This window comes from Ilyonectria robusta, assembly GCF_021365365.1.
Source record: "Ilyonectria robusta strain PMI_751 chromosome Unknown BGZ61scaffold_62, whole genome shotgun sequence".
Lineage (NCBI taxonomy): Eukaryota > Fungi > Ascomycota > Sordariomycetes > Hypocreales > Nectriaceae > Ilyonectria > Ilyonectria robusta.
The window spans coordinates 94,314-119,227 of NW_025764496.1; the positions used below are offsets into that span (position 1 = coordinate 94,314).

General features: G+C 34.9%; 7 protein-coding genes across 7 annotated transcripts; 1 reads left to right on the forward strand and 6 right to left on the reverse strand.

The window, feature by feature from the left end:
* Positions 1-11,711: 11,711 nt before the first annotated feature.
* On the reverse strand, positions 11,712-12,352 carry BGZ61DRAFT_467753 (uncharacterized protein; the record flags this gene model as incomplete). The annotated part of the gene is made up of 1 exon (XM_046247811.1): positions 11,712-12,352. A coding segment is annotated over one exon (243 nt), but the record flags the coding sequence as incomplete, so codon positions are not given.
* Positions 12,127-12,492, reverse strand: BGZ61DRAFT_308696 (uncharacterized protein; the record flags this gene model as incomplete). The annotated part of the gene is made up of 1 exon (XM_046238780.1): positions 12,127-12,492. A coding segment is annotated over one exon (366 nt), but the record flags the coding sequence as incomplete, so codon positions are not given.
* A 5,704-nt stretch (positions 12,493-18,196) lies between these two features.
* On the forward strand, positions 18,197-20,353 carry BGZ61DRAFT_500589 (heterokaryon incompatibility protein-domain-containing protein; the record flags this gene model as incomplete). Its single annotated transcript, XM_046251573.1, has 2 exons — positions 18,197-18,479; positions 18,543-20,353. The coding sequence occupies 2 exons, from the start codon at positions 18,197-18,199 to the stop codon at positions 20,351-20,353; spliced, it is 2,094 nt and encodes a 697-aa protein (XP_046094314.1).
* Positions 20,354-21,026: 673 nt separating this feature from the next.
* Positions 21,027-21,587, reverse strand: BGZ61DRAFT_487091 (uncharacterized protein; the record flags this gene model as incomplete). Its single annotated transcript, XM_046249932.1, has 1 exon — positions 21,027-21,587. One exon carries the CDS (start codon positions 21,585-21,587, stop codon positions 21,027-21,029), a length of 561 nt encoding a protein of 186 aa, XP_046094315.1.
* A 311-nt stretch (positions 21,588-21,898) lies between these two features.
* On the reverse strand, positions 21,899-24,152 carry BGZ61DRAFT_405432 (ankyrin repeat-containing domain protein). The gene is made up of 2 exons (XM_046243137.1): positions 23,954-24,152; positions 21,899-23,785 (listed from the first exon to the last, which is right to left on the reverse strand). The coding sequence occupies exon 2, from the start codon at positions 23,721-23,723 to the stop codon at positions 22,002-22,004; it is 1,722 nt and encodes a 573-aa protein (XP_046094316.1). The 5' UTR covers positions 23,724-23,785; positions 23,954-24,152; the 3' UTR covers positions 21,899-22,001.
* BGZ61DRAFT_373613 (ankyrin repeat-containing domain protein) lies at positions 23,916-24,227 on the reverse strand (the record flags this gene model as incomplete). The annotated part of the gene is made up of 1 exon (XM_046242263.1): positions 23,916-24,227. A coding segment is annotated over one exon (312 nt), but the record flags the coding sequence as incomplete, so codon positions are not given.
* Positions 24,228-24,671: 444 nt separating this feature from the next.
* Positions 24,672-24,914, reverse strand: BGZ61DRAFT_313676 (kinase-like domain-containing protein; the record flags this gene model as incomplete). The annotated part of the gene is made up of 1 exon (XM_046238844.1): positions 24,672-24,914. A coding segment is annotated over one exon (243 nt), but the record flags the coding sequence as incomplete, so codon positions are not given.

Below are 24,914 nucleotides of genomic sequence, written 5' to 3' on the forward strand. Positions count from 1 at the left end.
GTAGTTAAGTTCTAGAAATAGTATATAAGAGTTATTTGCTATTAATAGTATATAATATATATCTATATACTACTGCCCTACTACTTAATTAATTTATTAATAACTATCTAGAGGTATATAATATATTAAAGCAGTTTTCTATAATAGAAAGGCTAATAATATATTATAGAAGTTATTTATAAATTAAATCTCTAGAAAAATACTCTTATTAAACTTAAAATACTAAATAAAATTAAATAATAGTAATCTTTTTATAGTTTACTTATCTAAATAACTATTTAACTTATTTTATTTCTATTATTAATATAAAGATTTTCTATAGATATAAAATAGAATATTTTCTATATAAATAATTATTCTTTATATCTATATATAGTTATTAGCTAGCTTAATACTCCTAGTAATATTATATTACTAATTTAGTATTCTTAGGGGTTTTTAAGTATTAAAAAAGATAAATATCTCTTAATATATAGTAATTATTAGAAATACCTAATAAAGGCTATAATTACTTTATATTGGATTTTATAATATAGTGAAAATATTAATATTAAGAGTATAACTATATAGCCTTTTATTAAGGCTAGAAATTAGTAATAGTTAATATTATATACTCAGCTTATAGAATATTTTTAAACTAGTTATTTCTTTATAAAGCTGTAATATTATACTTACTATATAGAGATATCTATTATTAAGATTGCTATTCTAATTTATAAAAGTAGGAATTAGATACTTAAGGTATATTACCTAGTATTAATCTGCTACTAAAGTATTTACTTTCTATAATAAATTCAGATATTTTAAGAATATAGTAAGAATAGTAATATAAAGTATTAAATAGCTTATAGCAGCTTATATAATAATTATACTAAAGTACTAGTATTTATTATAGTAGTTAAATTAAAGTTATATTACTTTTAAAAGTAATAAAATAAAATATATAATACTTATTTATAAAAATAGTTAATTAGTAAAATAATAGATAAGTAAGATATCAGTCTAGCTATTAAGGGGCTAAAAGAGTAATATTAAATTAATATTCTAGTTAAATAGTATTATTATTAAAATAGAATAATAGTTAGGTCTGAGTAAATTACTTATATAAATATTAAGAAGTAGTATAGATATACTTATATATAGAAGATAAGCTTTAAATATTAATTTAGCTATAATTTAAGTCTATAGAATTATTAAGGTATAGAATTTTATTTTAAGGGAGGATCTTATTTTAAAAAGAGATATTATCTTTAAAGAGAGTAATAAAAAGAGTCTTATATTAAAAGAGAGTTCTATAAAAATTATTATTCTATAGTAGTATTTTATTCTTAAGAAGGATTTAATTTTAAGAAATAAAAGTAACTATCTAAAAATTAAATATTTACTATATATATATTTAGAGTAATAAGATACTCTTATAAGATATTAATATAGAAATCTATATATAGATTATTAAAAAAGAAATTGCCTAGTTAGTTTAAAGCTTTATATAGTTAGCAGCTTTAATAATAAATAGATTATAGTAATAGTAAAAAGTAAGGCTATAAAATAAATTACAATACTACTAGCTACTTTTAATATAAGATCTATAGGTAAAATTAGAGATATTATCTATAAATAGCTATTAGTAAAGCTTTTAGTATAATAATTATAAGTATAAAACTTAAAGAAAATTATATTTTAAGTATAGCTATTAGTATTAATTGCTATTATTATTAATTAATAGGTTAATTAGTATATTTAATATTAATATAAATATACTAAGATATTATAATAGTTAGATCTAACCTAAGAGTATAAAATAGGTCTAAGATATATAGTATATAATTAAGTAGATTAGAATATTATAGTAAGTAATATAAATTACAATCTAGTAATAGTAAAATAGTAAATTTAATATAACTAAGTATATTAATAGCTAGTAAGGCTATCTATCTATAAAAATGCTAAAAGAGTATCTATATACTAGTAGTACTTATATAGGCTTACTAAATAAGAGTAAGTTTAATTTTATAGCTTATTCTAGAAAAGTAATTATATATTCGGCTTACTTATATAGAATAAGTTTGGATCTATATTAAATAAAAAAGTAGGTATATTATAATTTTACTAGTTATAACTACCTAGTCTTAACCTAGGCTATAATATAATATCTCCCCTTCTATTAGTTATATTCTATAGCTATATTTAAACTGTCTCTTATATATATATTATATATTTTAACTTACTTTCTTAATTATTTAATATACTAATAGATATCTAGTTAAATCTTAAAGTATTCTTAAAATCCTATAATATCCTTAAGTCTATAGTAAGCAAATTAATTTTAGCTATTTCTATAGAAGAATTTAAGATCTAGTTTCTACTATAAACTTACTAATTCTTACTATTACTATTAAGAAATTTAATTTTAAGATAATATTATATTCTTATTATATTACCTATAATATATATATAAGATACTAGATAATAATTCTAAGAAATATAGTTTTTATACTAATAAGAGTCATTCTTATAATAGAATTAATATTCTTTTACTTATATAAGTCTAAGTCTAGTCTTATTATTTTTCTTATTAAAATAAAGTAGTAACTTAGTTATTTCTAAGGCGAAGTATCTTAGTAATAAGAAGTTGGAGTTAGAGGAGGAGTTCTTAAAAAGTAGGCTACTCTTCGGCTGCTTAGGCCGAGTTTAACTAATCTCTAGATCTTCTAGAGGTACTTGCCGCTAGTATTAGTCTTTAGTTACCAGGGGCGTAAGATAACTTATTGTAGCTTAGAGTTTTAAGGAGTTAGAGGCTTTAGAGTAGGCGGAGTTAAAGGCTATTATTGACCTTTAGTTGTTAGTATATATTGATATTATTAATTAGCTGTCTTTTAGTTTTGGCGATAGCTTTATAAGTATTGATTTTCTATTTAATTCTTCTTTATTTTTTTTTTTGATATTAGTAAAAATCCTTTAGGAGATATTATATATAGGTAATATTTTTTACTAGTTTCTATTAATTATTACTCTTAGGGTAGTTTTTTATTTAATAAGATATTTAGTTTAATTATTAATTTTTTATTACTTAAGGATTTTTTTAATTTTATATTTCTTTAGATCTTTAATTTCTATTTTATATTTATTACTAAACTTAGCTATAATATTTTCTTTTATACTTTTAAGTAGTAAGATATAGAAAATAAATAAATCTAACTTTTAATAATAAGTTAAATAGTAGTTATTTTTTAAGATTTTTTTAAGAATTTTATAGAGTTTAATATATTTATAGTTTAGTTTTTTATTTTATTATTTTATTTTAATATTTTTTATTATAAGAAGGACTATATCTTCCTTCTAAAAAATAGTTTCTTTATTCTTTTTTAGTTATAGTATTTTTTTATCTAATTTCTAATAAATTTAAGTTTAGTTTTTATTTTTTTATATAATTTTTTAATTTTTCTATTATAAAAATAGCTTTAAGAATAATTAATTTATCTTAGCTTATTCTATAAATATTAGAGTAAATTTAAAGTTAGTATATACTAGAGTAAGCTTTATACTTTTATATATTAATATATTATAACTTAGCTATATAATTAGAAGCTTCTTAATCTAGTTATTCTATTTATAGTTAATATAGCATTAAAATATTACTCTAGTATTTAATTTATTTATTCTATCTATCTATTAACTTATACTTAAAATGCTATAGTAAGTTAGTAGTTTAATTTTATATAATCTATTAAGCTTTATTAAAACTTTAAATAAATAGCTACTCTTAATTAAAGAGAATCTCTATTAAGAATCTATAAATACTAATAATATTTCATAAAAAGATATAGGCAAATTACTCTATATCTATTAATTCTTAGTAAGATATAAAATAGGAAAATTTTATAAGTCTATCTATAATAATAAGAATATTATTATATATAACTCTAGTTATAGAGTCTTTTAATAAAGGTAGTTTTATAATAAAATCTATAGTAATAGAATCCTAAGATTACTTAGCAACTAATAGAGGCTATAATTCTCTATATAATTTATAATATTAAGCCTTAGTTTTTTTATATAATAGGTATTACTTAGTAATTTCTCTTATTACTATCTTTATTTTAGGGAATTAGTATATTATTCTAACTTTATTAAGAGTTTTATTAACTTCTTAATATCTATATAGCAGAAGTTTGTATATTTCCTGTATAAGTTAGTATTATAATTCTTTAGAAACTTATAGCTTATTTATTTTTTCATCTAGAAGTAGCTTATTATTATATTATTATATCTATTTAGAGTTTATTAGTATTTATAATAATATAGATATTTTCTAGAGTTTTCTTTTTTTATTTAGTAGTAATTATTATATTAATAACTTAATCCAGTTATAATCTAATTTTAAGTATTCCGGCAATTGTTAATTGCATACTAAAGTGCTTTTTAAAGGCTGTAGGTATTATATACTCTACTAACAATCTATTATAGTATATTAATACTTTTATTATAGGGCCTTTCTTATATAGGTCTTATACAATCTTATATTAATATAGGTAGGGGATAGCAATATATCCTTCTTTATACCTAATATTTTTATCTTACCCTGGAATCTATTTTATAAAGTCTTAAGTTATATTTATCCTATATATTATATTTAGGTATTTAGATCGGAGTTATATCTTTTGCATACTTATAATATACTTCTATTAAGGTATCCTTTAGTATTGAAATTAAGGATTTATTTATTTATCTTAGCTTGCTAATATTGAAGTTATATTATTAACTAATAGTATTAGCTTATTTATTTTTAATTCTTTTTTATAGATAATTATATAGTTAAATTTAAAGAGATATTTAGCATATTATAGTTATTATCTACTAAGTTTTATATAGTTATAAAGTATAATATATTTTGTAGTCTATATAGATCTTAATCTTATATTTACTTTCTAGGAGATAGTATTAAAATTCCTTAAATAAGTTAATAATTATAAGGAATTTTTATTATAAATAGGGTAGTTAAGTTTAATACTATATATTTTATAAAGAAGAAAGTAATAGGGTATAATAGTCTGTTATTATTTTATTAATTAATTTAAGCTTTTTAAGTAAATCTAATAAGTTTATTTAAGTTTAATTTCTTATTTGAAGTTAAAGATTGCTAGTATTAATTTGCTTAAGATAATATTCTTAATAATATTAAATACTTTTTCTATAGTAATATCCTATTAAAAGTCTACTTCTTTTTTAGTAAGTTTATAAGTAATATAGTATAGCTATTAAAGTTCTTAATAAATTTTTAATAGTAATTAGCAAATTTAAGAAAGGATTATACTTCCTTAATATTTATTAATCTTAGCTATTTACTAATTATAGTAATTTTCTTTAGATTATTTTAATCTTATTATATAAGATAATATATCTAAGAAACTCCACTTTTAATATATAGAAGTTACTCTTCTCTAATTTAACTAGTAGTTTTATATCTTAAAGTACTTATAATATCTTATAGATATATTCTATATATTCTTCTTTAAGTTAAAGAAGATTAAAATATTATCTAGATAGTATATAATAAATATATTTAGATACTTATATAGTATATTATTAATTATTTATTAAAATATAGCTAGTATATTTATAAGTCTAAAGAGTATAATAAGATATTTATAAAGTCTGAACTTAATTTAAAAGGCAGTTTTCTATTTATATTCTTTCTTAATATAAATAAGATTATATACTCTCTTTAAATTTAATGCTATAAATACCTTCTTATTATAAAGTTAGTTTTTAAGCTTTATAATAAGAGGTAATAAATTTAATCTTTAAGTATAATATTATTTAATTATTAGTAGTTTATAATAAGTTAGAGTTTGCTATTCTTTTTAGAATAAATATAACTAGATATCTAGCTAATAACTTAGAGATCTTAATATATTCTTTTTATAGTATATCTTTAATATATTCTTTTAGTATATTAAGTTATATTTTATTAAGGTTAAAGATTTTATAAATATAGGTATTATTTATTTTTTAGTATAATTTTATAATTTTATTAATTAAATTCTAGTAGTTCTATCTTAAGTTCTTTTATAAAGAGTTTTTTATAGATATAATATTATGCTAGTATATTCTTAATTATTCTTTTTAGGTATTTTCTTATATTCTTAAGTTTTATTTATTTATATAAATTATTATTAAAGTATCTAATTATTCTTTGAAGTTATATTTTCTTATTTTTCTAGTATTTATATTATATTCCTTAGGGGTAATAAGGTATTTATTATATTCTTATATTAATTCTTACTCTTACTATTTTTAGAAGTTAAAATTAGAGATTTCTTATTTTTAAGTTACTTTTATTATTATAAAGAGTATATTATTATAATTAATAAATATTTAGCTAGTTTTCTAGTTAAATTATAGTTATATTTTATTAGCTATAATATCTAAGAATAATATTATAATACTTTATTAATATAATATTAAGAGTAACTTCTTAATTCTATCTATTAATAAATATCTTTAATAATTAACCTATTAAGTTATCTATTTATTATTATACTTAAAGTTATTACTTTAAGATTATATACTATATAAGAAGTTTACTTTATTCTTTTATAGTAGCTTTAGCCTATTAACTACTAATAATTTATATATATACTTTAGCTCTACTATCTACTAATATAATAAGCTATATACCTTAACTTATACTTATAGCTTAAGTATCTTTTTTATTTTACTAATTTCATTATATATAGAGCTTTTATTAGAGGTGGTTCTTCCTTATATATATTACTTACTTATTGCCCTTTTATAGGTAGTGTATATCATTTTTTATATAGCAGTTATCTATAGAATGTCCTACTTGAAGTATTTATTATAGCTATTCCTAATTTATTGATATTAAGCTTAGTCTATTTAGTTTAATTTAATTTAAGTTGGAAAGTTAAATTCTTTATTATATATTTATTTAATGTATATATAGGTTTCTTATGCTTCTATACTATACTTAGGATATCCAGGCTTATTGTAGGTTACTGCATTTCGTACTAAGTAAGATTGGGTATTCTAAATGATTTCTTTATTATTATATTTAGAAGTTATTCCTCTATACTCCTAATCTTTTATTTTGCTTTTCTAGACTTAATTAAGACTGCTTATTCCTCTATAATTAGAGAAATTGTAATTCTAGTATATTAAGAACTTAATATATTAAAACTTATCTTAGATTTCCTAGTTATATTCTTTACAATCTGAGTTGTTATATTATAGTGCTTTTATAGCAATATACTTAGCAATATCTTTATTCTTATACTTATGCTATTTCCTTATCTTTTGTTACACTAAATAGATAGGATCACAATAATGATGATGAAAGCTCTTGATTTCTAGCTAAGGGACGGGCCTAGAGCCCGTCTCTTATACATGACGAAGACGGCTGCTGCCGGAGGCGGCAGTCCGTCGCCGCTGCACAGGGGCCGGGGCCCTGTGGGTCCCGGGGACTGGGATTGTGGTTATAGGGCTGGCGATGTGGTCTGAGGAAGAAGGGAAAGTTGTGTTGTCTAGGAAATGCCCCTAAATGTGACATACCCCCCCAGCTTGAAGGTATTCAAGCTGTTATTCTAGAAAGAATTCCTATTGGAGGGATAGCTAAAATAGCTAAATTTTGCCCTGTTGAGAGGGACTGTTAGATAGCTTTAGATAGTAGGAAACTGCAATAGAAAATAAGAGTAAATAGAGGAAAGGCTAGTCTTTGGTATCTGACTCAACCTGCGATTTGATAACAGCCCTGATGTCAATAAGACCTAGCTGCCGGACGAAGTCTTTGAATTTCTGACCCGGCAAGGCTTTGGTCAGCCCGTTAGCTAGCATTTGAGCTGTTGGTGTGTATTTGATCTTGAAGAGCCGCTTTAGATATCCCTGTCTAGCCCAGCAGCTGTGGATGTCAACATGCCTGAGGGCGGTCTTGATCCTAGGGGTCTCGAGGGTCACGAGCCGGATAGTCTGTTGGTTATCACACTCAATTTCTAGCTGCTGGTCTAGCTGAAGTCCTAGCTGTTGGAATAGCCGTTGGGTAGCTAGGGCTTTCTTGGCTGTGTGTGTGAAGGCAAGGAGCTCGGCTTCCGTTGAGGAGGTTGTGACTGTATCCTATTTCCCGGCTTTCCAGCTGATAGGTCCGCCAAAGAGGGATAAGATTGATCCCTGGGATGATTTCCGGCTTATCCGATCATCCGCGAAGCTTGCGTCTGATGCGATTCGAAGGTCGCTGCTGATTTGGGCCGTAACCGTTATCTTGGAAGAGCTAGGAACGTCAGGGTTGCTAGGAAGGTCCCTGCCGTCAAATTGGATCGCTAGGTATCGCGTTGTGTAGAGGTAGCTGATGACGCCGGCTGCGATCCGTTGGTGATGGTCTGAGGGGTTGTTCAGATACTCGGCCAGCTTTGAGGCAGCCTTTGCTATGTCGGGCCTAGTGATGACCGCGATATAGTTGATGGAGCCGACCTTTTGCTGGAAGAAGAGGATTTGAGCTAGCGTAGCCTGAATCGGGCTTGCGGACAGGTTGTTAGTCGGCAGAGGATTTCCCTTGAAGCTTTCCTTGAGGACGATGTTGAATTTGGCCGCTATTTTCTCGATGAAAGAGTCCTGACAGAGCCACAGCTTTCTAGCCGGTCTGTCCCTTAGGATCCGGATCCCTAGGAACCAGGTTAGGTTGCCCAAATCCTACATTTGATACTGCGTTTTCAGCTGCTGGATCAGCTGCTCGGCGGCTAGCTGGTCTGCAGTCCGGTACAGCAAGACGATGTCATCCACGAAGAAGAAGACTGTGATCCAGCTGTTATTGCAGATACAGGGGTCTTCATTAACTTGGGTCAGACCTAGCTGCTGGAAGGTCTGCAAGAGGTCTCGTTGCCAAAGTAAGGGAGATCTGCGGAGCCCGTACAGGGCTTTCTTTAGCAATAGCAGCCAACCGGGACGATGAAATCCATCAGGATAGCGGATATAGACGATTTCGTCAAGGCGGCTGTTGGTAAAGGCGTTGATGGCGTCTAGCTGCCGAGCCTCGAGGTCGAATTTGGCGGCAATGGCCATGAGGACCCTGAATGACTTCCCTGCTAAGGTTGCTGCATAGGTCTCTTTATCGTCATACGGCTAAAGATCCCCTCTAACAACTAGCCGGGCCTTGCATTTGATGAGGAACCCGTGCTTGTTGAATTTGTATTTGAAGACCCAGGCTACGGGCAGGGCTTTTCCGTCGGCTTCTTCCTTAGGAACAGGCTGGAAGGTCCCTTGAGCTTGAAGGTTGTCAATTTCTGTATGACAAGCCTGTTTGAATTGGGGCCCTAGGGGGTGATTTTCCAGGTCCTTGAAGGTCCTAGGCTCCGGAGGAAGTGTCCGTCTGTGGACCTTTTCCTCTCTTCCAGTGTAAAATGCAGTGGAAAAGCTAGCCGGCTGCCGGCCCTGTTGCCGTTGGGAGCTTCGAGAAGCTGGTCCGTATATTTCATCACGTCTGCGGCGGCGACGGCGTTGCCGAGGCTGTGGGCTAGGCTCCCTACTGGCTGCTGGGCTAGCTGCCGGACTAGCTGTCAGACTGACTGCCGGGCTTGCTGCCGGACTAGCTTCCGGGCTAGCTGGAGAGCTGGTTGCCCTCGGGGTCAGGTAGGGGCCTTCGTTATCGAAGTTATCAAGGTCAGAGGTCTCTTGATCCTTTGATTGAGTGGGCTCGGGGTCGCGGTCTTCATCGAAGTCAGGATCTTCGTCATCGTCAGGGTCGTCAAAGTCAGAGTCATCTGGGCTCTGGTGTTCAAGTGAGACCTCAATCGTTGATCTGACCTCTTCGTCATCTAGGTCTTGAGCCGCGGTCCCGGCTGCTAGGAAGACGGTCTCTTCCTCTAAGTCGGATTCAATATGGTCAGGAAGCTGCTGCTGTAGCTGCTGTTGAATGGGGCCGGGATTGTCCTTTGGGTCATAGAATATATGTTCATTGAAGGTCACATCCCTGATCCTTCGGACCTCTAGTCTACTAGGGACCCAGATCCTGTAGATATTGCTGGAATCGTATCCAACAAGATAGCCGATTTCTACGTGGGCTGCTGTCTTGAGAGCCCGTTTTTGGGTGCCCTGTAGAGCTTCCTTAGTCAAGGGATAAGCTCTGCATCCATAGGCCTTGAGATGGGCAAGGTCAGGCTGCATTTTACCTGCGTAGCCGGTATCCCTTCCGTGGGTTTCCAGCTAGTTGTGAAGCTGTTCGAAGGGAGTCTTCCAGTTGCTGGACTGCTGAGGCGATCTGTTATGCAAATAGATAGCTGTATTCCAAGTCTCGGGCCAGAGGTCGTCTGGAAGGTGGGCTCCAAGGCCTATAGTCCTAGCCTTGGTCCCTATTACCCCCCCAGATCGCTCGGCAGGGCCATTTTGAGCAGGTGTGTAGATTGAAGTGGGCTCATCCTCTATGCCTTTGAGAGCTATCCAGCTGTCGTATTGAGACCGCAGAGCCCTATCATTATCCCTATAGATCCTGCAGATCCCTAGGCCGTACTGCCTTTAGATGGAAGCTTCGAAGGATTTCAGGGCCACTAGGACTGCTTCTTGAGTCGCCTCTAATAACAGATACAGGAAGATCATGCCTGTGTATTCGTCCTTGATCAGAAGAGCGGCTGTTTTTCCGTTATAGCTTGTAGTCAGGGAGAAAATGTCAATGTAGACACGCCAAAATGGCCTTGGGGCCCTAGCTTGAGGGCTCCGTCTCGAGACCTTCCTTTCTGCCTTGCCGAGGGAGCAGCTTTCGCAGTCGATTTGAATAGGGCCCTTGATCCGGGTCCCTGTGGTCTGAAAGACTAGATGTTCGAGGGCAGGGGCATTCAAATGACCTAGCCTAAGATGCCAAAGGGCAGCTTCGGCTGTTTGAGTCGGCTTTGGGTCCTTAGACGATTGAAATGATGATGCCGGCTGGTCTGACTGTATGACCTCGTTAAATTCGATGACCCATTGACGATGCATTCGTCTAGTTGAAAAGATCGTCTCTGTGCCTTTGAAAACAGTCCCTGTAGCCGGGTTCCAATTATATCCCTTCCTAACTAGAAGGTCTAGGGAGGCGATATTCGTGTGGAAAGCTGGGATGTAGGCCACTTCGTTCAGCTGGAACAGCCCGTCTTGGACCTGAAGATGAACCTTACCGTAGCCTAGTATTTCCATCTGGAAGCCGCCTGCGTAGAGGACTTCGGGCTCCCTGGAGGGCTGATATTCTAGGAAACGGGATAGGTTGTTGCAGATGTGGGTGTCTGACCCAGAATCTAGGATAAAGGAATCCTTCAATGGATACACCTTCATCGCTGAAAAGGATGACTGCCCGGGCTGCTGACCGGGCTGTCGTGTGGGCTGCTGTCCCGGCCGATGACCGGGCTGCTGAGCCGTCTGCGGGGCCGTCTGCTGAGCCGTCTGTTGACCGGGCTGCTGGACGGGCTGTTGCTGTGGTCCTAGGCCGAGGGAAATGCCGGCAAAGGCAGATCCTTTGATCTGCCGGTCTTCGGGGGTCCCTGCCTGTTCCTCGGGCCTAGCTTCCTTCCTCTGGGCTCTCTCGATAGCCCTGTCAATTTTTTCCTTTATTTTGGGCTCCTCGAGCCGCTTGTTGATCTTAGCCTTGATGTCTTCTTTCGGAGTCCATCCGGCCGGTCTGATCCATGTGATCAAGTAAAAACATTCCCAATAGAAATGCCGTTTTCCGCAGAGACAGACGGGCTTGTTCGAAGATCCTAATTTTGCTAGCTTTAAAGCTGGAGTCGGGGCTGCAGCTGTGGCTGGAGGCTGTATCCCTTGAAAGCTGGAAAAGGCAGCCTTGCTAGTAGCTAGCTGTGAGGTATGCCTTTCGAACATATTACTGATCTTGATGCCGTCAGGGATTTCCTTCTTCCATTCCAGTCCGTCATTAGAGGCAAGATCCTCTATTTTTGCAAACCAGTAGCCCGTAAAGTCAGGGTTGATGTCAGAAACGGCTTTGAGGAAAAGTCGGGTTGGTCTGATACCTTGAACGTCTAGAAGGTTGATTTTCTGGGCTTCTGTAAGGATCTTCTGCCATCTGATAACCCATTGGGATAGATTGGTCCTTTCCGGGCTCTTCAGGATGCCCTGGAATTGGGTCAGGATCGTGTCTTCCTTGTTCCAGTCCGTAGAATGAGTCTTATTTTTAAGAAGTAATAGCTGCTTAGCGATATCGTCCTCATCCTCGCCCTCGATTGTAGACTCATAGTTGCTAACAGTCTTTGAGATTAGCCGCTGGATAGCTCCTAGGGCCTTGACCTTATCCCGATAGAGCTTGAATTCTATTGAGTATTGTTGCAAGAGGGCGTCTAGGATCTTGATCTTTTCTGGGCCTAAGTCCCTGACTAGGGTCACGCTGGGGTCGGCATCTTGTGCTATAGGCCTGTGAGGAGGTCGCAAGGGGTCCTTATCCTCCTTAGAAGGATCAATGATATTCCAGACGTTAGCAGCTTTAGCCTGCTTTTGAATAACAGAAATCTATCTATTCCAATCACCGGGGCTTTGCAAGGTGACCCGGGAAGAGCTTTGTGGATCCATTGGGTCCAATAGATAGAAGGGAGCGGCAGCGGAAGCTTTTGATCTGACCTAAAGAGGGATAATAGATCGGTCTCAGAAGGTAGAAAAAAGAGGGCTCAAAAGTTCGAGCTAAAAGGAGGGCTCATAAGAGGGCTAATTTAATAGCGAGGGCAAACCGGGCGCATAACTGTTACACTGAATGGATAGGATCACACTGATGATAATGAAAGCTCTTAATTTCTAGCTAAGGAACGGGCCTAGAGCCCATCTCTTATATATAACGAAGACGGCTGCTGCTAGAGGCAGCAGTCCGTCGCCGCCACATAGGGGCCGGGGCTCTATGGGTCCCGGGGACTGGGATTGTAGTTATAGGGCTGGCGATATGGTCTGAGGAAAAAGGGAAAGTTGCATTATCTAGGAAATGCCCCTAAATGTAACATCTTTTACTATTTATATATATAATATTTTTTAGTTTTATAGTTATTAATAGTATTAGTAGAGTTAGTATATTTTAGTAGAAAGAGGTCCCCTTTATTTTCTAAGTATATAATACTAACTCCTATATATTATTAAGTAATATAGAAATACTTAAGTTCCTCTCTTAGATATAATTTCTAAATTAGTATATTATTTATTTATATAAGGTAGTAATTTTAATAGATTTTATCTTTCTTATATATTTAGTATATATAAACAATATATAATACCTAGGAAATTTCTTTATAGTTAGAATATATTACTACTATTCTTAAGTTATTATCTTCTTATTCCTTTAAAATTATATAATATAAATTTCAGCCTAGCTATATATTGTAGGTATAAATATAAATAAATTTATTCTTAGTAGGCTCTTATTATTTATTTATAAAGTTATTATATATTTCTATTAGTTTTATCTATATTTAATTTCCAAGGCTATTATATATCTAGTATTCTTTATAGCTAGATTTAAAGTCTTATTTATTCTCTATTTCTAGATATTCCTTAATAGGGGCAATAATATCCTAGTTAGCTACTAGAAGCTCTAGCTTCCTAACTAAGTATACTTCTCATCTAGGGTATACCTATAAAGTACTTTTATCTCTAGTATAAAAGTATTATTAGAGATTATTTTTTTTTTAATATTTTTTGAATATTATTACTCTTCATTTCTTATTAGTCGGGGGTAGTATAATAGGTCTGGGTTATCTATTAGGAATTGAATCTTCTTATTATACTATAGCTATAATATAAGTTATTAGATTATTTAATTTTTTATTATTATTATAATTTAGCTTGGGAATTAGTTTTTAGACTATCTTTATACTATATATTTATCTAATAGCAATACAATTATCTATAATATTACTAATTACTCCTTTTTAAGTATTTTCTAAATTTAGTTTTAGGAGTCTAGTAATAAAATATCTCTTTTCTTATAGTTATTTATTAATATATTCTTCTTTTTTAAGAGTTTCTTCTAACTTATAGAAATTAATAGTAGGCAGTTAGTAGGTATTAGAAATTAATCTGCTATTATTATAGCTAGATTAAGCTATTATAATAATCTTAGATTAAATAGCAATTTAAGATTTACTATTATTATTATTATACTAGTAGTTAGTAAATTATATACTCCTATCTTTTAATATAAGCTTATACTTCTAATTAAACTTTAAGGTATAATACTTACTTTTAAAGTAGCCTATCTTTTTACAATTCTAGTATTTAATCTTTAAGTAATTTTTTTAAGTAGCTCTTAGTTCTATAGGTTTTAATGCTATTCTATAAGAGGTATTACCTTAGTATTTCTTTCTTAATTAATATTATTCTTCTTATTCTTCTAAGATAGTATATAGGATATTCCTCTTAACTTTTTAATTTTCTTTTCTTATTATCTTTTAAATTATTAATTATTAATTTCTATAGAAAGAGTAATAAAAATATTAAAGGTTATTAGCTTACACCTAACTATTATATCTTTAACTTCTAACTTAAGTCCTCTATAATAAGCTACTATATATGCCTCTTCTCTCTAATTTAGGTATAAAATGCTATTATGGAATTCTACTATATAGCTTAATATTAATACCTTCTAAATAAGCTTTTAAAGTTGTATTTTAGCTACTTATTTCTTATTAATAAGATTAAATGCATCTTGCAGTTCTTATTTAAATACTTTATAACTAGTATAAATAGCCCTAATTTCATCCTTCTATATATAATAAGAATTGTTAAGATAGTCTCTTATAACTAGTTTAAACTATTAGAGTACTTTATCTTTAAGAAGTTTTATAATGTAGCAGACCTTAGCTTCTTCTCTAGCAAATTATATAGAATAGTAGCTTTAAAATATTCTAATTTATATAAGAAATTCTTAAAGGCTAGTAGCTGCTTTATTAAATAAATTGAGTTGCTTAAGTTTAAGGATTTCTCCTATATCTTTTCTATTTACTATAAGAGAGTTTAAATAAGTAATATAATTATAGTAAAGTACTTCTTAATAAATAAAATCTTAGCTAAGATAGTTATTCTATATTAAGAGCTAGATAACTTATTCTATTAGCTTATTAATTTTATTATTCTTCTTTAAGTCTTTTTTAATAGAAATCTTAATAAGCTTATTAAGTTTAGCTTTAAGGCAATTATTTTACTTTTAGAGTTTATTAAAATTCTTTTTAGTAACTTTATCATTGGAGTTGAATTTATCTATATTTATATCGTCAATAGGATCTTAACCCTATATCATTAAATTAATAGAGTCTTTTCCAAATCTAAATAAAATACTTAGAGTTATAAAAGCTATCTTAGCTTATTTAGGATATTACTTAAATTAATATAATAATATACTAAATAAGAGCTATTAATATATAACAATTAGATCTAACCTAAGAGTATAGAGTAAATTTAAGGCGTATAATATATAATTAAGTAAATTAGGATATTATAGTAAGCAATATAGGTTATAATCTAGTAATAGTAAAATAGTAGATTTAATATAATTAAGTATATTAATAGCTAATAAGGCTATTTATTTATAAAAGTATTAAAAGAGTATTTATATATTAGTAGTACTTATATAGGCTTACTAAGTAAGAATAAGTTTAACCTTATAACTTATCCTAGGAAAGTAAGTTATATATTTGAGCTTACTTATACGGGGTAAGTTTGGGATTTATATTAGGTGAAAAAGTAAGTATGTTATAGTTCTGCTAGTTGTAACTGCCTAGTCTCAACCTAGGCTGTAATAAGTATTAATAGGTATTTATATTTTAAAGGATATTTATAATAGATATATTATATTCAGTACTATTAGAATAAAAATAGCAATTATTAGATTTTACTTTTATAATAAGCTAGATATATAAAGAGGTATTCTTCTTATAATAATTTATATTAGAATTATTATATTAAATATTAAGAGGAGGGAAATTAAATTAATAAGTAGTAAAAGTTAGAAAACTTTATTAATTTAAAGGGTAGGGGGGGTAATAAGATTTTTTAACTTAGTAATTAAAGCTAAACTTTAGTATTTTTATTCTTTTTAGCCTGGTATAGAAGTTTATAGGGGGTATAATTTTAAATATTATAAGTTCTAATTATATAAAGTATCTAATTAGGTGTATATATATTCTAAGTTATATATAATTTCTACTTTAAGTTTCTGTATATTCTTATATTAAAACTAGCTAAAAGGATATAATAATAGATTTAATATACCTAGGTTAATTAAGAGATAAGTAATTAATTAAATAGTTTGATTTTAATTAATAATTATATTAATAATCTTCTCTTTTTTTTTTTAAAAAAAAAAGAAGCTTCTTCTATTAATCTTACTATTTATAATATTAATCTTGCTACTTATAATTAAAATTAGGATATTAATATATTAGAGGATTATATTAGATGAGGCTTAATTTAATATATAATATTAGATTGTAGTATATAAACTTAGATATATAAGTAGTTAATATATATTTAATTTAAACTTTTTAACTTTTTTTTTAAATTTAACTTTAATTATATAGCTTAATAATTTTTTAATTTTATATTAATTTAACTTAGCTATTATAATATAATTATATAAAGTTTTTTAACTTAATTTTATTATAAATTAAAGCTTATATTTTTATAGTTATATTATAAGATATACTTAGCTTATATATATTAAAAATAAGAAATTATTTTATAACTTAAAAATATTAAAAAAGTTATTTTTTTTTCTTTTTTTTAATATAAATAATTTAATAGTAAAAAGAAAATATTTAATTTATTAACTTATTTTAAAAGAAATATATATAAAATTATTATATAGATATTTTAGCTAATTAACTTAAAGTTATATTAAATTATATATATAAAAATAAATTAATTTAAAGCTTATACTTTTTAATAGAAAAGTATCTTATAAAAAAATATATTAAGTTAATTATAAAAAATCTTATTAATAAAATATTAATAGAGTTTATAATAGCTTAATATTAAAAAAATATTAAAAATAAAAGTTAAATAAGAAATATAATAATAATTAAAAAATAAATTTAAATAAATTTCTTAAAAATAAAAATAAAAATTAAATAGATTTTCTGGCTATTTTAAGTTTTTATAGCTTTTTTAACTTTTAGAAAAAATCTTGATAAAAGTAAAAATTAATATCTTTTTTAAAGTTATTTTTAATTTTTTCTTTTAACTTTATTTGATTTTTTTTTAAATATCTCTATTAATAACTAACTAATTTAAGTATTTTTAATTATCTATTATAATAATATTCTAAATTAAATAGTTAAAATATAATTACTAAAAAGTATTTATAAACTTTTTTTATTTAATTATTTAATTTAATTTATCTTAGCTTTTTTAACTTAATTATATAAAACTATTAATTATTTAACTTTTAAAATAACTATTTAAGCTAGTTTATTAAGTATTTTAATATAATTATTTAAATCTATTATTATTAAATTACTTATATAACTATTTAATAATTTTAAATATATATATATATATTTATTAAAATAAATTATATATATAATTATATATATAATTAAGTAACTTTAATTATATAAATAACTATACTAAGTATAGCTTAAATAGAAAGATAGTTAATAGTATATATAATATTTCTAACTACTATAAAATTAGCCTAAATAATAATATAAATAATATATATATATATAGGCTCTTAATAACTAAAATACTAAATATACTGCTTAAATATAATAGTATTCTATATCTATTATTACTCTTAGAGGCAGTTAACTTAAAATTACACCCTAGGTCTATAAGTAGAACCTTAAGATTACTGCCTTTTCTAACTAGCTAAGAGCTTAGTAAGCCCCTGCTAACTTAGGCCTAAAAGCCTTTTAATTCCATATATAATACTATAGAGCTCTGATATTCTATACCTCTAATTTAATAGTTATCTACTTAGCTTTTTACTTAACTATCTAAGGCTGCTATCTCTAATTAGGTATAGTTAGTATCAGTCCCCGCATTCCTATTTAGGCTTAGCTAGTCTTAATTTCTTTAACTTACTACTTTAAAGGATAGTAATAAATGGTCTGTATGTGCACGGCTAAGGTTCGGCTAAGGAAGTTCATACATATCTTGTGGAGTAAGAGTCTCCTCGCCCTGTTTGCAAATTGCCTCAATCACAACACTGCTCGCGATGGAGAGTTTCAAAGCCATGCCTTGTCCGCACCGACAGTTGCGTGCCGAAAACAACCTATTTTCTGTTTCTGAGGCGCTCTCTATATATTTGACTAGCGCTCAAGATTGCGCTGATTGCTTGATAATTCTTCAGGCTATCGAGGAGTTGAAACCAGGATGGACAGCCGACAGGAATAATCGTCAGGCCACAATTGAGGTTGTTCACATCGTCGGTAATAAATTTGACGTCCCAGCTACTATTCGCCTACTTCAAAACGACGAAACTCTCCTCGCATTCCAAGTCTTTCGCAGTTCGAAAGGTATGGTACAGCTATCTAGTTTCAAATCTCCAAATTAACTCTGCTTAACTGTCCTATTGCCAGCCGAGCCCATGTATGAGGATGTTCGAAAACCCGTCGGCAAGACTATGCTCTATCAGACGTTGCAGGTTTCCAGCCATTCCCAATCTCACGCTGCTTTCGAAAGGGCCTCAAACTGGCTGTCATACTGCCTTGAACACGACGATGGATGCAGAGCTCCCAATCCTGATTTTCGTCCTCGCCGCCTTATCGATGTCAGTTCTGCAGGAAGCGGTCGAGAACCATTCCTCGTCGACACGGTCGAATCTGGACCATATGCCTGCTTGAGCTACTGCTGGGGACCAGACAGTGGTGGTGTCCTGAAAACGACAAATAGCAATCTTGAAGCTCACCACAGAGGTATTCCACTTTCGTTACTCCCGACCTCGATACAGGACGCCGTGACAGTATGTCGTGGACTCAGGATACAGTATCTATGGATAGATTCATTATGCATTGTCCAAGACAACAAGCATGACTGGCTCCGCGAGTCGACTCAAATGCGCGACATCTATCTAAATTCACTTCTTACAATTGCCGCAGAAGAGCCAGCGTCCTGCAGGTCAGGCTTTTTGGGAGAGCAGAAATTCGGGAATACTCAATGGCAGCGGCATCTCGTCACCGACGCATCCGAGGAGGATCTGTTTATCAGACCACATGATCCCGAGACATACCTGCGGCGCTCTAAGCCTTCACTCGACAAGCGAGGTTGGTGTCTCCAAGAGAGCATTTTGCCTACCCGAAGACTATGCTTCAACGGCGACGAGATTACCTGGGAATGTCTTGGTCGAAAGATCTGCGAGTGTGGCCATACACTATGGGCCCCGGACTTAAGTTCACAGAGCGCACCGAGAAAGCTACCGTTCAATCAACCCTACCAGGATTGGAGAGCTCTTGTCGAACAATATTCTGATCGCTCGCTTACTAACAAGACGGACAAGCTAAGCGCAATATCTGGTCTGGCCAAGATGATAGCCGAAGCTCAGCGAGATACGAGAGGAGATATTAGCACCTACAGGGCCGGTTTGTGGATGCGGGAATATATATCTGACTTGACATGGCGCGTTGTGTCGTTCGCAACATCCCACGACACTGACCCCTGGCGAGCTCCAAGTTGGTCATGGGCCTCGGTTGATGGATCGGTCCGCTACGGATTTGACAGAGTTATGTCGACCTGGAAGTACAAGCCCATACAGACAATGGCTTCTAATGTAGACGAGGTTGTCTGCAATACTTTGATGCCATCTGATCCCGCAGGGCCTATCACGGCAGCTCACGCCATCTTGACGGGACCTGTTGCAGCGGTTGAATTAGTCACTCTCGATGAGACGTCGTCCGCGGACTGGAGAAAGAGACATCAACAGGGGTCTTTCTCCGATTCGTCTTGCGATACAGTGTCGCTCGTGCGAGCTGAAGATCTGTGCAGTCTTCAAGTCTTTCTAGACCGTCCAAGAAACGTCGACCTTAGAACACAGGACTTTGGGTCAGACTGTTGGGTGAACGGCAGGTGTATGTGTGAAGGCTGTTTCTTTCACCCAACGAGACTGAACGATCCCCAGATCCTTGGGGAAGAGGAAAAACGCGTCTATTGTCTGAAACTCTTTACCTGGACGGCTTCTGGTGGCGTGGACAACTCAGGCGGACTAAAGAAGATGCCCCCAGAAACGTGGTTTCTTTTGCTACGAAGGCTACCTACCGGTGGAGAAATCTTGGAAAGAATTGGTGTCGGTATCTGGGAATCGCGGTTTGATAGGAGGAAGCGGGGAAAGCACTCAAAGGAGGAAGAGTGCCCACTGTTTATAGGGTGCGATGTTGCTACAGTCAAGATTGTCTAGTAGCAATTAACACGTGCTGAGGAGTAACTCTCTCTTGAGGTTCATTGGCTATGACGCGAATGCTTCGGCAACCGGTAACACATTGGGCGACTGAACGCAGCGAATAGCCCGGCATCACTTCACAGCTCGCTAAAACCTTTTAAACCTGAACAGTGATGTCTTGCGGCCACGTGGATTTCGAAATTCTGAAAGTGGTAGAGTCTTAATCAGAGCTGGGTCCCGACTTGTATAGAGAACTAATTCCCTGCCAAATTTTCTCGCCCCCAGAATCTATGTTCCCAGACCGCAGTTGCAGGCCGTAGGGGGCAGGTCAGAGGGCGACTGAAGAGACCACCATGCCTGTATGTCATCTACCTTGGGCCTAAGAGCCTGTTGTTCTTGTAGCATTCTCCGACACAACTCCAAGACAATTGGCTGCCACACAGGTCTCGAGGGAGCATCCTTTAGTGAGTCCATCCAATCACCTACTTTCTGTATGCTCAGGGCGTAGGACTGGCGGCCGTCGACCTTCAGAATGCTTCGAAACTCTCCAAGCTTCTCTCGTCCCTCCCCCGAGTACGAACAAACAGAGAGCATCTCCAAGAACACTGCGCCAAGAGAAAATATATCCGCAGACCGGCCGCGCGTGTGGCCCTGTTCGACTTCAGGCGCACAATACTCCGGCGTTCTGCCTCTAGGTCTCCCAAGAATTGTTGTTGGAACCGTGATTCCGAGTCCCATCATAGAGATCCCAAAATCGCTCAGAAGAATTGTTCCATCCTTGACGAGAATGTTGTGAGGCTTGATATCCCGGTGTCGAATTCCACGTTGGTGGGCGTAGGCCACTCCGCTCAAAAGACACCCAAACCAAGTGGATATCTTTTCGGCCGCTTCGGGCGTTCTGTTGAAGAGATCTCTCCAGGTGACTATCTGCACGGGGATCCATGACGATTGCGTAGTTATCGTCGAATAAATATGTCGTGACAAGCTTCACAATGTGATGATGGCTAGCCTCCCTCAAGATCTCAACTTCTTTTTCGATTTCGAGAAGCTCAGCCTCTCGGCCGGCGGGATCCTCGACGAGGACAATGGTTTTCCGGGCGTAAACGCGATTCCGGAATGGGCCGGCAAGGCCCAAGACCTCGTCGACAACTCCAACTGCACCGCCACCAATAAGTTTGATAGATTTGAAAGGCACCGCGTCCACGTCGTTATAACGGTGATGTTGCTCCATGATCGTGAGGCTCTCGAACATCGATGTACGCCAAGGTTGGATGCGGGACTGTGAAAATGAAAGAAAAGAGGGGTTGGGCCGGCCCCGAGCCGAGATTCGACGACTTGGCGGCCTGACAGGCCGGGTGAACCAACAACCTGCCCAGAGATGAGATGGCTCCTCACTGGTTGGTAGAGCGGAGACACTAGCTGCATTGGAGGATCAGCTGAGAGATCCTTGTACAGTATTCGCAGCGGAACTCCGGGGAGACCCGCTGGTCATGTCGGAGGCTGAGTCGGAGGTGCAGTTCTTAGGCGGATGTGAGAGTCTTGAGCAGTGAACAATTTCAGACATTTTCACTACCTACAAAGCGTATTTATTATAAAACCCAGTCACGAGTAGTTTCCACCCACGGAAACACGGGAAAAGGCCTTTGCGAGCCCCTATTGACACTACCTAATCGGTATCAGACACGACGGTGGTGGGCAACGGCCGGCTTCCGGCCATCGCCCATCCCAGAAATACTCTCCCCACGTGCCTGTGCCCGTTGATATCCGCCTTGTCTAATGCCGTCTGTCCTTTCTGATTTTTGGCATACGCATTGGCGCCTGCATTGAGCAAGAGACCCGTTACTGCTGCGTACCCCTTACCCCCCGCCTTGTGCAGTGGCGTCTCTCTCCCGTCGTCGTCAGGGCCTGTATCTAGACCACTGTACGCTAGCGCTTCTTTAAAAGCCTCGCCTTTTTTCTTTGCACCCTTTTTCCTCACCCATTTACCGCCTCGATTCTTTACGTTCGGAGAAGCACCATGCTTCAGAAGCATGTCAACCACTTCCAGGTGTCCGTTCTCGGCTGCCTTGTGCAGTGCCGTCTCATTTCCAAAGTCTTTCAGGTCTACTTTGGCTTTTCCCTCGAGAAGGCGTTCTACCACCTCCTTGTGTCCATGCCTCGCTGCCATGTGCAAGGGAGTGACCTGAACAATATCCGCCCAATTGACCTTCGCGCCGCCCTTGATCAGTTCCCCTACTGTCTTGGGATGCCCTCTTGCAGACGCCTCAAATAGAGGTGTCCTGTTTTTGGTGTCCCAGTCGTTGATATAAACGCGAGCCTTCAGTAATAAACTGATTTCCGTCCAAAGCCCGGCGCCAGCTGTTTTATACAGTATAGTTTGTTTGTTCTCATCCTTTGCGTGAGGATTGGCACCTGCTACGATCAGTTCCCGCATTGCCCAACCACGACCTCGACCAGCTACTATTGAGAGAGGTGTCTCCCCTTTGGCATCCTTAGGATCAATAAAGGCGCCATGTTTCAATAGAGTGTTGTATACACCATCCTTGCCGTTGGCTGCTGCTGCGTGTAATGGCGTCCAGCCTTTGTTGTCCATCTTATTGGCGTCAAGTCCGCTTTCAAGTAGTACTTGGCAGAGGTCGTCGTAACCAGCTGAGGCTGCCTTGTGCAGAGTTGTCCATGCTTCTTGGTCTTGATCCTCGGCAAAGGCCTGGTTGTCGAACAGGAGTGCCATCATCTCATTCCGCCTTGCTTCTGCCGTGTCTCCATCACCTTTGACAGCGTCGTCGCCGGATCCAAATCTACCGTGACTCATCGCCAAGGCAAACGCCTGAGTCCTATCGGTTACTGTAAAGATCTTGATATCGTTTGCTAACATGATCTTCACGGCTGCCTTGTTGCCTCTTTTAACAGCGAGGAGCAGCGCTGCAAACGAGATGATTTTCGCCTCATTCAGAAAAATTGTGACCAGATCCTCGTATCGATTCTCAGCAGCGGCAACCAGAGCCTCGGCGCAGGTGATTACTCTCCGAACTTCCAGCGAGGCCACTCTTGATCCTGCGTAGATGAATGGGGGCACACTTTTCCAAGCAAACCGACCCGGGCCATCGTATCGAAGTAAGGCCTGCACCACCCCTTCTCTCCTTTTCTCAACCGATGTGCCCAAGGCAGTCAATCCACGCCTGTTTGTTATGTGAGCGTTGAATCCTTGGTCCAGGAGCAGTTTTACCAGGAGATCGTATCCACCGCCTGCTGCGGCATGCAGCGCGGTATCTCCTGCGCTGTCTTGTGCGTCAATTTTGACCCCACGTTCGAGTAACAGCTGTACTGTTTCTTTGTTGCCATTTGCAGCGGCCTTGTGCATCGCCGTCGAGCCTTCTGAATCCCCCATGTTGACATCGGTACCGCGTTGCAAAAGCAGCCGGACTACTGGTATGTGTCCGCGCGCGGCAGCTTTGAATAGAATTTCCTGAAGCCAGCCAGCACCCTTATGGTCGTCGGTCTTGGATTCAAGCAACAGCTTGACTATGGCTTCGTGTCCGTTCTCGGCCGCTTTTTCCAAGGCGACTGACATGTCATGAGGCTTTTGCTGAAGGAGTAACTTCATAACATTGTCGAAACCATTCTCAGCTGCCGCTGACAACGCAGTCTGTTTCCCTGGGCCTGCCAGATTTATGTCGGCACCGTGCTCCAGCAATAATACGATGATGTCTTTGTGTCCTCTCCTCGACGCCTCACACAGCGCAGTGATTTGGTCATCATCTTTCTCGTTGACGTCGACTCCATCGTCCAGAAGGAGCTGCACGATTCTTTGAAATCCACCCCGAGACGCCTTGTGAATGGCACCATGTCTATCCAGAAGATGATGATCTCGCTGAAGAAGGTCTTCCACCATGTCCTCCAAACCTCCTTCTGCTGCTGCAACCAAGGTTTCACTGGGGCTGAGGACTGCACCACGGTCAATCAAAAGCTCACTTGCCCATGTCCAACCCTTAGCATAGGCTTTTTTAAGGTCGTGATTGAGTTTGAGTTCTTGAACCAGCTCACTCGGAGTGCAGCCGCAGCGACCTGGTGGCATGGCTAATGACCACCGTGCCTTGACGTCGGCGGAGCTGGGTCGTTGCTCAGGCTTTAAACCGAGCATTCTGCGGCAGGTAGAGATGACCTCCAAGTGCCAAGGAGACGCGCCATGGGGACCAGGTAACAAGTCGTCTATCCAATCGACAACCGGCGACGCATGTTTCGCATAAGCGAAACCGCCAGGGCTCTGTATGCGACTCCTTAATTCGACAAGCATACTTTGATGGAAATGGACGCAAATCAACTCTAGCAATACCGCTCCAATTGAGAAGATATCCGCTGCCTGGCTGCGAGTGTGTCCTTCCTCAACTTCTGGAGCGCAGTACGCTGGTGTCCGAGCACGGGGCTTATCCAGCTCAGTCGTACGGGTCATACCCGGACCCACAGTCGATATACCAAAGTCGGCGAGAAGAACATTGTTATCGTGGATGAGGATGTTGGTCGGCTTGATATCTCGATGTTGAATGCCTAGTTGATGAATGTGATCGAGGCCGTTGATAAG